Source organism: Neopelma chrysocephalum, unplaced genomic scaffold, assembly GCF_003984885.1.
Source record: "Neopelma chrysocephalum unplaced genomic scaffold, ASM398488v2 Primary Assembly neopelma1_96936, whole genome shotgun sequence".
Lineage (NCBI taxonomy): Eukaryota > Metazoa > Chordata > Aves > Passeriformes > Pipridae > Neopelma > Neopelma chrysocephalum.
In genome coordinates, this window is record NW_020925579.1 from 1,560,559 (window position 1) to 1,574,640 (window position 14,082).

Here is a 14,082-nt window from a genome sequence, read left to right on the forward strand (position 1 = left end):
AACTTTGAAGCCTGGAAAGGAGTATTAGGCAAGCATGGTGTTGGAAACTGCAACGATAATGGTCGACTTCTGCTAGAATTCTGTGCGGAGTAACAGCTCACCGTCACTAACACTATCTTTCAGCAGAAAAATAGCCTGAAGACAACCTGGATGCATCCCAGGTCTAAACATTGGCACCTCATCAATTATGTCTTGGTGCAACGGAGGGATGTCTGCGATGTCCACCATACCTGCGTGATGCCCAGCGCAGAATGCCAAACAGACCACTGGCTTGTGCGCTGTAAACTCAACTTCAATCTCAAATTCAAACCTAAAAGGGGCAGCATCCCAAGGAGAAGACTCCAAGTTAACAATCTCCAATCAGCCACAGTGAGAGACAGATTCCAGGCAAACCTTCAAACTAGGCTCGAAACCCATTCTATAGATTCTACAGATTCCTCTCCTGAAACAATTTGGCACCATATTAAAAACAGCATCCTGCAAACCTCCAAAGAATCCTTAGCGTTCTCCTTCAATAAGAACAAGGACTGGTTTGATGAAAACAATCAAGAAATCCAGGAATTGTTGAGGAAGAAGAGAACCGCCCACCAAGCACACCTTGCACTGCCATCCTGTCATGCAAGAAAAATAGCCTTTCGTCTTGCATGCAGCAAGCTCCAACAGAAACTCCGTGACATCCAGAACAAGTGGTGGATCAGTCTAGCTGAAAAAACTCAATTATGCGCAGACACAGGTGATCACAGAGGATTCTATGAGGCCTTGAAAACAGCATACAAGCCTACATACCAGGTCCAAAGCCCTCTACTCAGTGCAGATGGTCAAATGCTTCTGACAGTTCCTTAAAATGATCATCTCACTACATGAGGATCAGTACGGCCAAGTCAGATATGGCAATGCACTTTCTGAGCCCTTTCTAATTACCAATGGTGTGAAATAAGGCTGCGTTCTTGCACCAACTCTATTCACAATCTTTTTCAGCATGATGCTCCAAAGGGCCACGGCAGACCTCGATGATCAGGACAGTATCTACATTCGATATCGTACTGATGGAAGCCTATTCAACCTAAGGTGACTGAAGGCCCACACTAAGACCTTAAATCATCTTGTCCGGGAGCTCCTTTATGCTGATGACGCTGCCCTTGTCGCCCACACAGAAGCAGCTCTGCAACGTTTAACATCCTGCTTTGCAGATGCTGCTGAGCTCTTTGGGCTGGAAGTCAGCTTAAAAAAGACAGAAGTTTTCTATCAACTGGCACCTCAGGAAGTCTTCCATCATCCCCATATCACCATTGGCCAATCAGAACTCAAATCAGTCCAGCAGTTTAATTACCTAGGCAGCCTCATCTCCTCGGATGGTAAGATTGACAGAGAGATAGACAACAGGTTAGCAAAGCCATACAGTGCTTTCGGAAAACTCCATAAAAGAGTATGGCGTAATAAACACTTGAAGAAAAGTACCAAGATCAGTGTTTACAGAGCCATTGTGCTGTCTACTCTCTTATATGGTTCCAAATCATGGGTCATCTACCGCCACCACCTGTGACTCTTAGAACGCTTCCATCAACACTGTCTCCGTACAATCCTAAACATCCACTGGACTAATTATGTGACCAATACACCTGTTCTAGAACAAGCAGCAGTCACAAGCATTGAGGCCATGCTACTGAGAACACAGCTGCATTGGGCAGGGCACGTCTCCAGGATGAAGGACCACCGCCTCCCTAAGATCTTGCTCTATGGTGAACTTGCTACCGGCTGCCGCAAGAGAGGAGCCCCGAAGAAAAGATACAAGGACTCCTTGAAACAACATCTCAGCCTTGGCCATACTGACCAACATAACTGGTCTACTCTGGCCTCCAATCGGGAGGTCTGGAGACACACCATCTATAACGCTGCTGATGCTTTTGAGAAAGCATGCAGGATCACTCTTGAGGAGAAAAGACAACACAGAAAGAATTGTGTCTTGCAGAATATACCACCTAAGGAGTCTTTCTGCTGTGCCTTTTGCAATCGGATGTGCCTATCTCGTATTGGCCTTATTAGCCACCAGTGTGCTTGTAACAAATGTGGTTAGAGCCTTTCCCAAATCTTCGTTTGTGAAGCCTAGCCATGATGAAAACAAGCAGTGTCTGTTGAGTCTTTAGCAATAAGTCACCAGTTTTAAAATATGGATTTCATTGCTTAGAGTTTTAAGTGAGGTGCAGCAGTTTTACAAGCCGCAAGCTGTTGTTACTCTGCAGTGAGGGCAACTGCCTAGCAGAAACACAGTGGTGTTACTTGGCTGCAAGAAAGTGAATTCTCAGATATAAGTATTTCACAGCAGAGGTAAACAAGTAATTGTTAAAATTAACAGCTGCTACTACTGATTATAACAAGCTATGCACATAGACTATCTAATTCGCCCTGTTGTCATTAAATTCAGTGTCAAAACTCCAAAGAATGAACAAAACATGTTCATACGACTATTATAAAATGAAATTAGGACATACTCCCATGAAAATGAAGATACTTGCTCAGCTGTTTTCTGTTTCCCATTAAATGACCATAACAAGGAATCAGCAAGGTCACATTTCCCAACTTCTGAAGCACTTAGCTCACTACATCTCAAGCAAGAACGACTGTCAGGTTTTCTTGGTTGGCTTCCTTTTTTATGAGGGAGAAGGCAATTATCCTCCTTTTAATTCACATCATTCTTTGTAATGACTGGATATCAAAAAGAAAGGAGTTAAGTGTGATTTTTAAAATACCAATAAATAAATAAATACATAGAATACCTTGTTCTACAAAATGCACTCAAACTGAGCTTCCAATAACATCCCTTTTTGTCAATGGGATTACATTAGCAGAAAATCTTTCCTAGCTGACCTTCAAATAATGTCCTTTTTGTCTATGGAATTAAGTTAGCAGAGAGCTTTTCATAACATTAAAACAGAAAGAAAGAAATGCAAAAGTAAAGGGAAGCAAGAAAAAAACATACCTAGCAGTAAACTGCCAGTTTTCACTTCTGAGTAACTGCAGTCACTATTTAGTAAAATGGTGCTATGTTGAGGTTATTTATTTCCTAAGATCCTTTTGCCTAACAATCTAAAAGAAGATTTTTGAAACACAAATCATAACAGAAGCAACCTTCTTCACAATGAATCTCACATAAGGTTTGTGCACAGTTTCTTGAGATAGTAATCATTTCTGAGCATGACATGCAGAGGCATAATGGTGTACTAAATGACATTACTAGATTTTTTCCTGCATCCCTGAGTCAGTAGCACACCTTATTCCACATGTTTTATAACAAATATTGGCAGGAATTGGGTCAGTGACTCACCTTCATCTAGTGGAACATCTTCCTCCTCACAGGGAGAAGGAAGGAGAGGCTGCAGAGGTTCCATATTGATTATGAGTTGCTTGTTCAACAAAGGAGAACTGCGACTCTGGGTAATGCTGGTTCTAAAAAAATGGGGGTAAACAGGGTCAGTTTACTCACAGGGAAAATACTACAGTCCAATAGGTCTAACCTCAGAATCATTTTGCATAAATTACACTAGGCCCTGAGCTATCATAACAAGCTTTGCACACTGAACGTACTTTCAGCCATGTTACGTTGCACCTTCAGCAAATATAAACTTTTCAACATCCAAAGGGTAGGAGAAGTTTTGTGCTGGTTTAATTCTTTTACAAAGCCTGACTTCCTTTCTTCATAGGCAGGATCTCAGTGTGTTGCTTCTCTCCACAGTGCACAGCATTTATTAGTATTTGGCTTCAAGGAAGGGGAAGGTAGAGAGGATACAAATAATTTTCCTGACTTTGTTCCATTGCTTTCATCCCTTCATTTACAGATACAGAATGGTCTCTCTCATTCCCACATATCCCAGACCCTGACTTTACACCAAGCCTCCAGGTAATCAGGCTGGTTTTCTTTCTTATCTTACTTGGCACTAAGAGGCTTTCCTAGTAGCAGGTGTTGGACATTCTCAGGAAAGTTTGACAAATGCTGTTGATCTGCTTTAGTCATGAGGCTCATTAGCCTAAAAATATATTACTGAGAATATAAATTGGCTCTTTTGAATAACTTATCTAGGACTTACATGTTACAGGCCTGAAGCAAGAGTCCTGCAAAAAATCTGAACCATTAGGATATAAAATATTTACTTTTGACAAAAACAAAGATGAAATGGAAGAGAATGCTACTTCACTTTAAATATAGCTACAGTGCTGAAGTTTCACAACATGCATTTCAAATTTGCGCAAAGACTCAACTTACAATTCGGCATAAACAAACTAAACAAAACACCTCTTGCAAGTCAAAAGATGAAACTGTGTGTTGCTGAGAGGTTAGGTAAACTCGGAACACAGATGTCCAACTCTAAGCCACATTACCTGTCGTTAAATATTCTGTGAGAATAAACAAGGTTTCCTGCTCAATTGCCATGATTTCTTGCTCCTTAACATACACCCAAAGATACTTATATCCTCATTTACATTCTCTGAACAGTCTCTGATAACTATATAGTTTATATTTTGTCTCAGTTTGAGACAATTTGGAGGGGTGGAGACCTCAGACAGAACTCTTTTCTCTTGGATTCAATACTACTGTTTTCTTCAATACAAAGACAGAGACCAAATACCCCCAGATCTAAGTGAAGACATAACTCTTTATCACAAGGAATGCTACTAAAAATATTGATAAAACTGGGTTAAACCAACTGATGAGGAGAAAATTCCCAAGCTCTGACCACCAGACCAAATTGAGATGGCCTCCCACACCTGGAAAAAAACACATGGCCACAGAACAGAGACAAGTTGGCCACCTCTCCGCGTGGTTCACCTCTCCCACACCCGAAAAAGCTGGCAAGAACAGTTTGAGAGTCAGCACTGGCAGGAAATGGCAAATAGCTGGGATTAGATACCAGCAGACATTTGCGTGGCACTGCAGTGAGGCTGCAGTGCTGGTACAGGCAGTCGGAGCAGGGCTGTAGATCCCCTGGGTGACTGGAAGGACCCGTAAGACACCGTTGGATCCAGCAATGAGACTTTGTCGCAATTTCAATGTTCGTTGGTCAAAGCAGTGTCACAGACCTGTTGAAGTGGTGGTCATAGTCCAGATCTGTCATGGTGGTGGTGGAAGCCCCAGGTGGGTAAGGGAAGCCCCAAAACTCAGAGTTAAATATGCACAGGTTCAGATGGGAACATCTCTGGTACCTCCCCTGAGACAGGGAGTTTTGCACTGGTTGATGTAATATTGTGAGTCATGAGATACTTCAGGAGCCTTTGACACCTTCTAAGATGTTCCAGCTGTCTCTTAAGTCAGTGCAGCTGAGTCCATTATGGCCCATTATGGTTTATCAACAAGAAATAAATTCCTTCAGGGTGGGTGTGAATGTTCTGGGGTGTTATCACAGCTGAGTCACCTGTGTAAGGAAAAGAACCCCACCTCACAGGATTTTCCTCTTTCCTTATCTAGTTTAACACACAGCTTGTAGCCTGAGGTTTTGGATGTGCACATCTTCAGCCCCTGGCCTGGGTGGCCACTCTGCACATTGTCAATAAAGCATACTGCTGACTGAGCCATCAGCACCAGTAGTCCAGTCTCTTACAGCACCTGGGTGGTAAGAGACTGGAGGTGGTCAAATGTTTGAGTTATTAATCACTAGCAGTTCAGTCTTTTTAAAGACAAAACACCAAAAAGCCAAAAAGACACAGAAAAAAGAGAAAACAAAAGGTGGATACCAGAATTTTTGTGTAACTCAGGACAAATTTGCTCTGTCCAAAGAAGGGTTTCGTTCAGATTATTGTCGTTACAGTCACTCCAACCCAACAGTACATCCAAAGGCTTGTTATGCAATCCTTGGATCTTTGTGCTTGCTGTAAAGAGCTCTCAAGCAACTCCCTAAATAGGATTTGTGCCTAAGGGCACATATAATGCTTCTACTTCATACTTATATACAAAGATAATGCCCTTTAGGCATGCCCTGGAAGCAGAATACTAAATTATTCAGTGCATATTTGTCAGAAGAACTTGCCACTGCATTAATCCTGCATGACTATACACTTCAACAGATTTTCAGTCCGTAGTGCCTTAAGTGTATAAACACAAAGATACTGAACAGTACCCTCCTCTCAACTGCATGTTTCTTTTTCAATGCTGGCAACCGAATTGACTTTGAGGGTGGGAGCACAGGGAGAGAAAACTTCATATATGTTTAGATACACATATTTACCTTCAGTGAAATAATTTTCACTTAATGTTTTGTATCTAAAAAGCTACCATTTCCTATCTTCAAATCTTTTTTCATAGAGTAACTTGTTTCTAAAACCTGCTTTTTTTCTGAGTCAAAAATTTTCTACACTTTTTCTTACTTGTGCTATTAGAAGGACGCTTCACAACTTGAACTATAAAAACATCTGAAATCCTTAGAGTTTTCCTCAGTCTTTCTAAGAAACTGAACTTGGATATTATTTATATTTACAACTAATATTTTAAGGAGGTTAATCATAAAAAAATACATAGCTATTTATGGGTACTGAATCCATATGATGTTGCTTTATAAACTTATTTGCCCTCTGATCCGTTTCTTTCTGTACACTAAGTTTCAAATAGCATGTTTAAATATTGAAAGTAAGGAAAGTAAAATATAAGATAAAAATATGAAAATCTTTTCATATAAACCCCATTGTAAGTAGGCAATAAGATATTTCCTTGTTTGAACAACTATTCTCACTGAAATACATTTGTGTTCCCAAGTATTCTATCCTGCCTCAATGATACATCTATATTCTGTCTTCTGTGTTCTCATTCAACACATTCTTGTAGCCGTGCAGGAGTTCTGTGAACAATCTGAATTGCAGTTCTGAGACCTTTACCTTAGCACAGCTGGGTGCAGATAATTAAAAAATACTGCGCCACTAATATGGCCGCAGGCCTTGTGCCAAGGTGAAGGAGGAGTTTTCTTGGAAGGTGAACAAGTTTTGTGGACACCTGCTGTGGACCAATTAGTCCTGGACAACGCAGTATGTTTTCCTTATGTATCCAATGTATCTTGAGAAAGAATCACATGTCTGTGTGTGTAATTAGCAGTATATAAGCTGTCATTTCTTCTAATAAAGCGGACATCTTGCTAATCATATTGATTCAATGCACCTTGTCCATACCTCTCCGTCAATACATTCTAGACCTTCACTTACCCCATTTTAAAATGTAATCGGGAAAAGCATCTTCAAAAGCATCCCTGCGTGGCCTTACTATTAATTAAATTCTAGGGCTGGACAACACATTATAAATATTTACTACAAATATATTCCTACTCTTTAGTAAAGAGAATTCACTTTTATCTCAAATATAGACAAAATAGCGATATTCAATTAAAAATAAACCAAACTCACCCACCCCGACCCTGAAAAAAAATCCCAGCAAAAATAAGGATATGTCTGTAGAATGCTCAGAAAGTTAAGCAACCTTTTTAAAAAAAAGTTTTAAATAGCTTTACCTGCTGGCCTCTTTCTTCTCTTCTGAAGCCCTTTAATCAGGTTCTTAACAATTTTCACTGTCACTACAATAAGTGATAAGGACCTGAAAGCAGTAGTTTGCTTGCAAAGTCTAGCTGCTTATGTCTTATAAGCCACATTTTTCTCTGAAAAAAAGATTCTCTGATTTGTTTTTCTCTTTACTGAATGAACTCCATGCTTTTTAATCTGACTGCACCATCCAGTATACTTTTAAACGTATATAGAACAGAACCTTTCAAACAAAACAAGAACTAGAAATGAAATGAGAGTGTACTTTTCTGTCAGGATCATGTAATAACAATTTACAGCATAACACAAAAAATAATACAAACTGCCTATCTGACTGATTGAATAAGCCCAGCTTCAAAGCAGCACAGATTAGGTTCCCTTGTGGAGGAGAAAATACACTATTGTCAGAATTTTGTAACACTGGTAACACATATTTCCCAAGGCTTTCATGCATCATTGTGGAAGCTCAGAATGACAGCCATTACACCTAAGAGTAAAAGAAAGAGAATTTCTCTGCAGAGAACAATAATTGTCCTAAGTCCTTAAACTTTAATACTGAATATCAAGACATACCTGTGAACTTCAGGAGGTTCCCTCTGGATTTTAGAGCTTGCCTCTACAACCTCTTTGGCTACTTTCCCACTGCATTAAAGGATGATATAAATATTCCAGTAAGATATATGCCAAGAACTACATATACATGAACAACTAAGTTACATTCAGAAAAATAAACATAAAGGGAAAAAAAAATCCTATGAAGTGGATATATAATGTCCCAGAATAAAATTGTGCTGACTACTTGCCTGTAGTAGTCAGCACAATTTTTTAGTAGTAGAACACTAAGAGTGGGACTGTACTGTCTCTTTGATGCACCCCTGTTTCACAGCCGCCCAGTTGCAGGGGGCATACAATCTCTGCACTGGTCACACATCCTTGTTTTTACAGAAGCAGCACCAAAAGTGGAGCTGTCTGCTAGTGAAACTGCTCTTGACAGAAATGTCTGTGTGAAGACTATTTATTTTGTAAGTGACGCTAAAGAGACAATAGAAAATCTTTCAAATCCTGACCTCAAATAAGTGTGAACAGACTTTTCAGCAGGAAAATCCCTCAATTTGTCATGACTAATTACTGACACTTTCTTACTTTCTGAAATGATTTACTGTGAACAAGAAACAGCAAACACCCACCTATATCGAAATCTACTGCCTTTAAAAAATATCTTGCTGCTGGACATCGTTTTGATCTGACTGGATTTTGCATACCTTGAAGAAAAAGAACAGAGGCTCTCAGATTTTCATGGGTATGATAAGCAAAAATGAACAAGGTAAACTACAAGCTTTGTTATTTTTATACCATAAAGTAATCAAAAATTGACCTTTCCAATTTTTTTTCAGGCCTTCATGCAAAACTAGGATATTGAAGCACACATAAAATAATTCATACGGCACAGAGTGACTGAACATTAAAAAAGTGATTACCTGGCCAGGAAAATGAGAAAATTAAATGCAGACATTTTCTGCATCTCTACGGACTTTTAATCTCAGGAACAAAGAAGGAAAGACGGCGGTACACCAAAAGCCCCTAGGACATGTGTCCTAACACCACCTTCTTTGTGGGAAAATACAACTACTGCCACTTTCCCACTAGGAAAACAAAGAAATAATAAAGACAACTACTATTTTCCCAGAGTAGTTGCACTTCCTATGTCTCAATTCAATCAACTTCTTAGTAGCCTACATCATATCCTACTGCTCCTCTCTAATCATATTAAATCCTCTCCATTTAATATTATTACAAATCTTCATTTCATTAAAGAAGTCCTCTTGAAAGACCCACCAAAATTGAAACATGGGAACATGATTTTAAGCAATCAGTCATGATAAAGAAATAACTCCACTCCCCGAAAACATTCAGAAAGTAGAAAAACATACTAGAGAAGCAGCCCTGCACACACCAAGGTCAGAGAAGAATGAGCGGGAGGAGGTGCTCCAGGTGATGGAGCAGAGTCTACCCAGAAGCCAATGGAGAAAACCATGGGGAAAGAGGCTGTCCCATGCAGCCCATTACAGAGCAGATATCCACACTGTAGCCCGTGGAGGACCCTGTACTAGAACAGGTTCACATGCTCTCAGGGAAGCTGCAGCTTGTGGAGAACCCACACAGTATCTAGCTCCTGGCAGGAGTTGTGACCTGTGGAGAGGAACCCATGATGCAGCAGGTTTATCCTGAGGGCCTGCAAGCCCATGGGAAGGACCCATGCTTGAGCAGTTCATGAAGGAGACTGGAGCAGGGGAAAAGTGTGAGAAGGAAGGAGCAGCAGACAGAGAGTGCAACCCCCACTCCCCATCTCCCTGAGCTGCTCAGGGCATGAGGGACATAGAGCAGTTAGAAATGAAGGAGTAAAGCTGAGCCTGCAAAGAAACGTGGGGGGGTGTTTTTAGTTTTGTCTTTATTGACAATTTGAAATAGAGTGAGAAGGTTGCCCAAGTCAAGTCTGTTTTGCTTGTCGCAGTAAATGGTACGCAATCTTTCTGTCTTTATCTTAACCTGTGACCAATTTCATCTTACTTTCTCCCCTTAACCTGTTGAGAAGGGGCAGTAACAGAGCAGCTGGGTAGGGATCTGGCACCAAGATCAAACCCCCTACACTCATGTATTTGTGATTAATATTACAACCATTTAACAACAGGAGCAGAGGGGTGATATTCCTATGAGTCTCCCTCAGACATCTTTACTTTGAGCACTAATTTCTCTCCTTTAGGTGGAAATTGTTTCCTATTCCCTATTTATTTCTAGTAAAGTACAACAAAACCACTCAAACACCATGCATTATTTTTCTACTTGTCTATTTCAAATTGAAAACAGTTCCTGATAAACATTATTTTAGTCTTTCTAAATAGACTATATATAGCCTTTACATAGTCTCAAACACAGTAGATGTTAACATAGAGAATTATCAGATGTGCCACCTCATACTTCCTGTTTCTTCATAAATATATCAATTGAGTAGATTATATATTATTCTATCGGTGTTAAAACAAAAGAAGGACAGATTCTTCTCCAAATTAAATCAGATTATTATCACCCAGGTTAGAAGACACATTCTTCCTACTTAGTTATTATTCACCATTACAGCAGCCCCCGGTGTTGCTATGTGTCAACACAGAAACAGTAATTTTTATAAAATATGCAGGAGTCTGTAAAGAGAAACTAAGTAGCAAGAATCAAAGCTACATGCCTAAAGGGAAGCATAACTAAACAGATCCAACAAAGTCAATGGAAAAGAGAAAGAATGCATAAGAGCTTTTTAATAGGGAATTATTATCAGGTTCTTTTTTAAGGAATAGGGAGGTAGATACTCTTTTGTTTTCTTGTCTATTTATATGCTTTTTTTGTTTAACAAGATTGCTGGTATCTTTCAAAATGTACCAAAAAATGTCTTCTTTTTTAAATCATAGCAGAGATTTTTTTATTTTTCAATCAACTCTTACTAAACCTTAGATTTCAAGTGGAAGAACAATTACTGGCAGAAGAGCCCCGAGAATTCTCAATACGTTCAACAGCAGGGCAACAATGTTCCCAGACAGAAGTGCCGTACTATGTCCATCCAACATCTCACTTCAGAGCAGCAAAAATAGTGTGCTGGAGAAAGTATAATTATTCACTCCAAAACCCTCCTGCCTTATTTAGATTTTAAACAATTTCTAGTACTGACTTGACATGAAATAACGTTCCCAATTAACTTGCATATTTTCTGTTTGAATTTTGCATTCTGTTCATGAAATGGAACATTTTACATTGAACAATCTTCTTCTCACATGCACTTCTTTACTTTTAGTATAGATAATGACTTCAGGTTTACATACTTGTAAAAAGCCTGGTTCTCCACCCCACATTTCCATAGATGCTTGCAAGCTGCTGGTGTAGACGTATGGAATGACAGCATAGCCTTTTTCTAAGTGCAAGGAAAAGAAAGCAAATTAACGTAGTGAAAATTTTGAATTCTCAAAGACTGAAGTAGCTGTACCTGACAGCCTCACCATTAACTAGATACACTGAAGACCAGTTTTTCCTGTGTAGGTTCAAATGGTGGTTCACCCACAGATGTAGAACCCCTACAGAGCTGATACTTAAAACAGCCCAGGCAAATTTTTCAGAAATAAAAGGAGATGGTTGGAGGGGGCACGAAAGAGCATATGTACAAGTGGCTTGTGGAATAACTGTATTCTGGTCAATATCAAAGGAGGAAAGTCTCTGCCTTCAAAAATCTACAGTGCACAGTTGTTGCACTACTTACCACCCACCTCTCCCTGTTCCCTACCATTTGATGTCCTGCTGTCAAAATCTTCTTGCAACCACACAAACAGTTCCTGATACCTCTGACATTATTTCCTTCTTACCTCACCTGCATTCAAAATCTTAATCTTAGACTACATCACTCTGACCTAGGTAAAGAACTGATTATAGCATGCTGTAGGCAAAAATCTCCATGATTTCAATTACAAGAGTCCAAAGATATAACTCCTAACTACGTGGGACAGACTATAGCCTATTCAGCTGATCAAGATTTGAGGACATGATTGTGATTATCCAAAAATAATGCAAATTGATCCAGGTATCAATGCTCACTTGACTTTTCAACCATGTAAAGATGTCTTCTGTACTTCAAAGTGTATGAGTACAGCATCTTAAATCAATTAAAACTTGACTCCAAAGATGACCAAAACCATGAACAATCAACATAGCATGGCATGAATGTTAAGTGCAAAATGTTTCAAATTATACATTCTTTTGACAACAGCAGTTTAACATTCATTTGTGTTCTATATTTTAGTTGCAATATGAAGTATAATTATTGATTGTTTAGAAGTTGGTTTAGTTTAAAAATTATGTTATGTCTTAGCGGATCTTAATCAAATAGAGAAGTTTTGTAAAAATATTAAACTTAACCTCTTTCTGAGCTCCAAACACATAAAAAGTCTTCCCTTCAAATTTTAGTTTATAGACATCACACCTAGAAAGAGAAAAAAATTTTAAGTACAGGAAAAACAGGTAGTTCTACTAGTAAGAAATGCAACTCGCATGCAAGTTTCCCCGATTCCCAAAGTCAAGCACATTGTCAAATGACAAAGAGCCTCTACAGAAATCTTACAACTTTTAGCATTGAAGTATCTAATATTCTAATTTTCTTAAGAGAACATAAGCCCATAGTATTTTTTTATATGCCTATGCACATTCAAAGAATTAACTTTGGCTACTGGAAAGTGAAGAGGAAATTAAAGGTAGACAGAAACTTACGTTTACACTCTATTTATGACACAGTTTGTGAATCCTCTTAGAATCTTAAAATGTCTATTGTAATTAAATTGAGGGAAAGATAACACTTTTTTCTCTATACTTATTTATACTTATTTGAGGTTTCTTATCACACATCTTAGTAACTGACTACTTACTACAGAACACAATAGGAAGAAACAGAAAATGTTTGACAGAACTTACTACAGGGACTTTATGAGTTGAAAACTTATGTCAAAATTTAATTTAACCAAGGTTGAAAGCTCAGTCTACATATGGAATAGCAGTGCACCATAAAAAGGCAATGCAATGCTTCTGCTTAAATTACAATGGAAATTTTGTCATTACGAGAGCTGAAATGAGAGATAATGGGGCTTTTTCATAAACTTCTCTAAAGGTTTTGGATGTGAGATGAAATGGGAATAATTCTGGAGGCAAGGACAATGCTATCCCTGAAACTTTATAGCAAGAGTTTTGCTTAACATAAACAACAACAAAAACCATTCCAGTTTATATTACACTGAAAATGTAAATAATGCAAATTATATTGAAAATGAAATCTCAAATATGAAATTGGATTTTTACAGTGTAATGCAAATTTCAGCTAACACTGGTTAAAGTTACTAGCACTCACTTCTACAACTTCAAAATGAAAGAAGCAGTACATGACAATCAGATAAACCTCACCAGACAACCTTCCAAACTCTAGTGTAACACTGAGACAGCTTAACGGCTTTTCCTCTATTGTGATTTCATTTGTATCTGGTTTACATGTCAATGGACAAAATAAATATACCTAAATAACCTGGAAAACTAAGTGCTGCGAAATTACTTTCCCATAGCATGGTGGACAAATGCTTGGCAAGGGCCATTCTCTCCTCTGTGCACCATAGACTGACATTACAGTAAAATCATCCTTATGCCAAAGGCACAAATCACTGAAGTACTGTGATCAGGCCTACCTGTAATTAACCCCAGGGAAACTACAGCATAAATTCAGGATTGCAAGTGGTTGGCATTTGACAGGCACATCCCCAGAGATCCACAGGGAACTGAATTGTACAGAGAGGACTGCACTGACTTTACACCTTCGAAGATTTCAGGTTATTTAACTATCAGAGAGGTTTCTACAGCTATGTAGTAAAAAGTCCAGCTTTACTTTAAAAACTACCTCAGCACTTTTTCACCTTCTGCCCATCTTGATACCACAAGACAGGCTGAAAGCTCTGAGATGGAACACCCATACCTAAGTAACTGCTGTTGGCATCCGTGTAACAG

The 14,082-nt window shown here is 38.9% G+C and overlaps 1 protein-coding gene across 4 annotated transcripts in view; it reads right to left on the reverse strand.

Annotated features, from left to right (window-relative positions):
* Window positions 1-14,082, reverse strand: part of FRMD3 (FERM domain containing 3) — a 149,779-nt gene that overhangs the window by 12,838 nt on the left and 122,859 nt on the right. For all 4 annotated transcript variants that reach the window (XM_027670779.1, XM_027670776.1, XM_027670778.1 and 1 more), the window contains 5 exons: window positions 12,460-12,523; window positions 11,376-11,464; window positions 8,697-8,771; window positions 8,083-8,151; window positions 3,323-3,444 (listed from right to left, as the gene is read on the reverse strand). In XM_027670779.1, coding sequence (XP_027526580.1) covers window positions 3,323-3,444; window positions 8,083-8,151; window positions 8,697-8,771; window positions 11,376-11,464; window positions 12,460-12,523 — 419 coding nt within the window. The remainder of the gene's footprint in view (window positions 1-3,322; window positions 3,445-8,082; window positions 8,152-8,696; window positions 8,772-11,375; window positions 11,465-12,459; window positions 12,524-14,082) is intronic.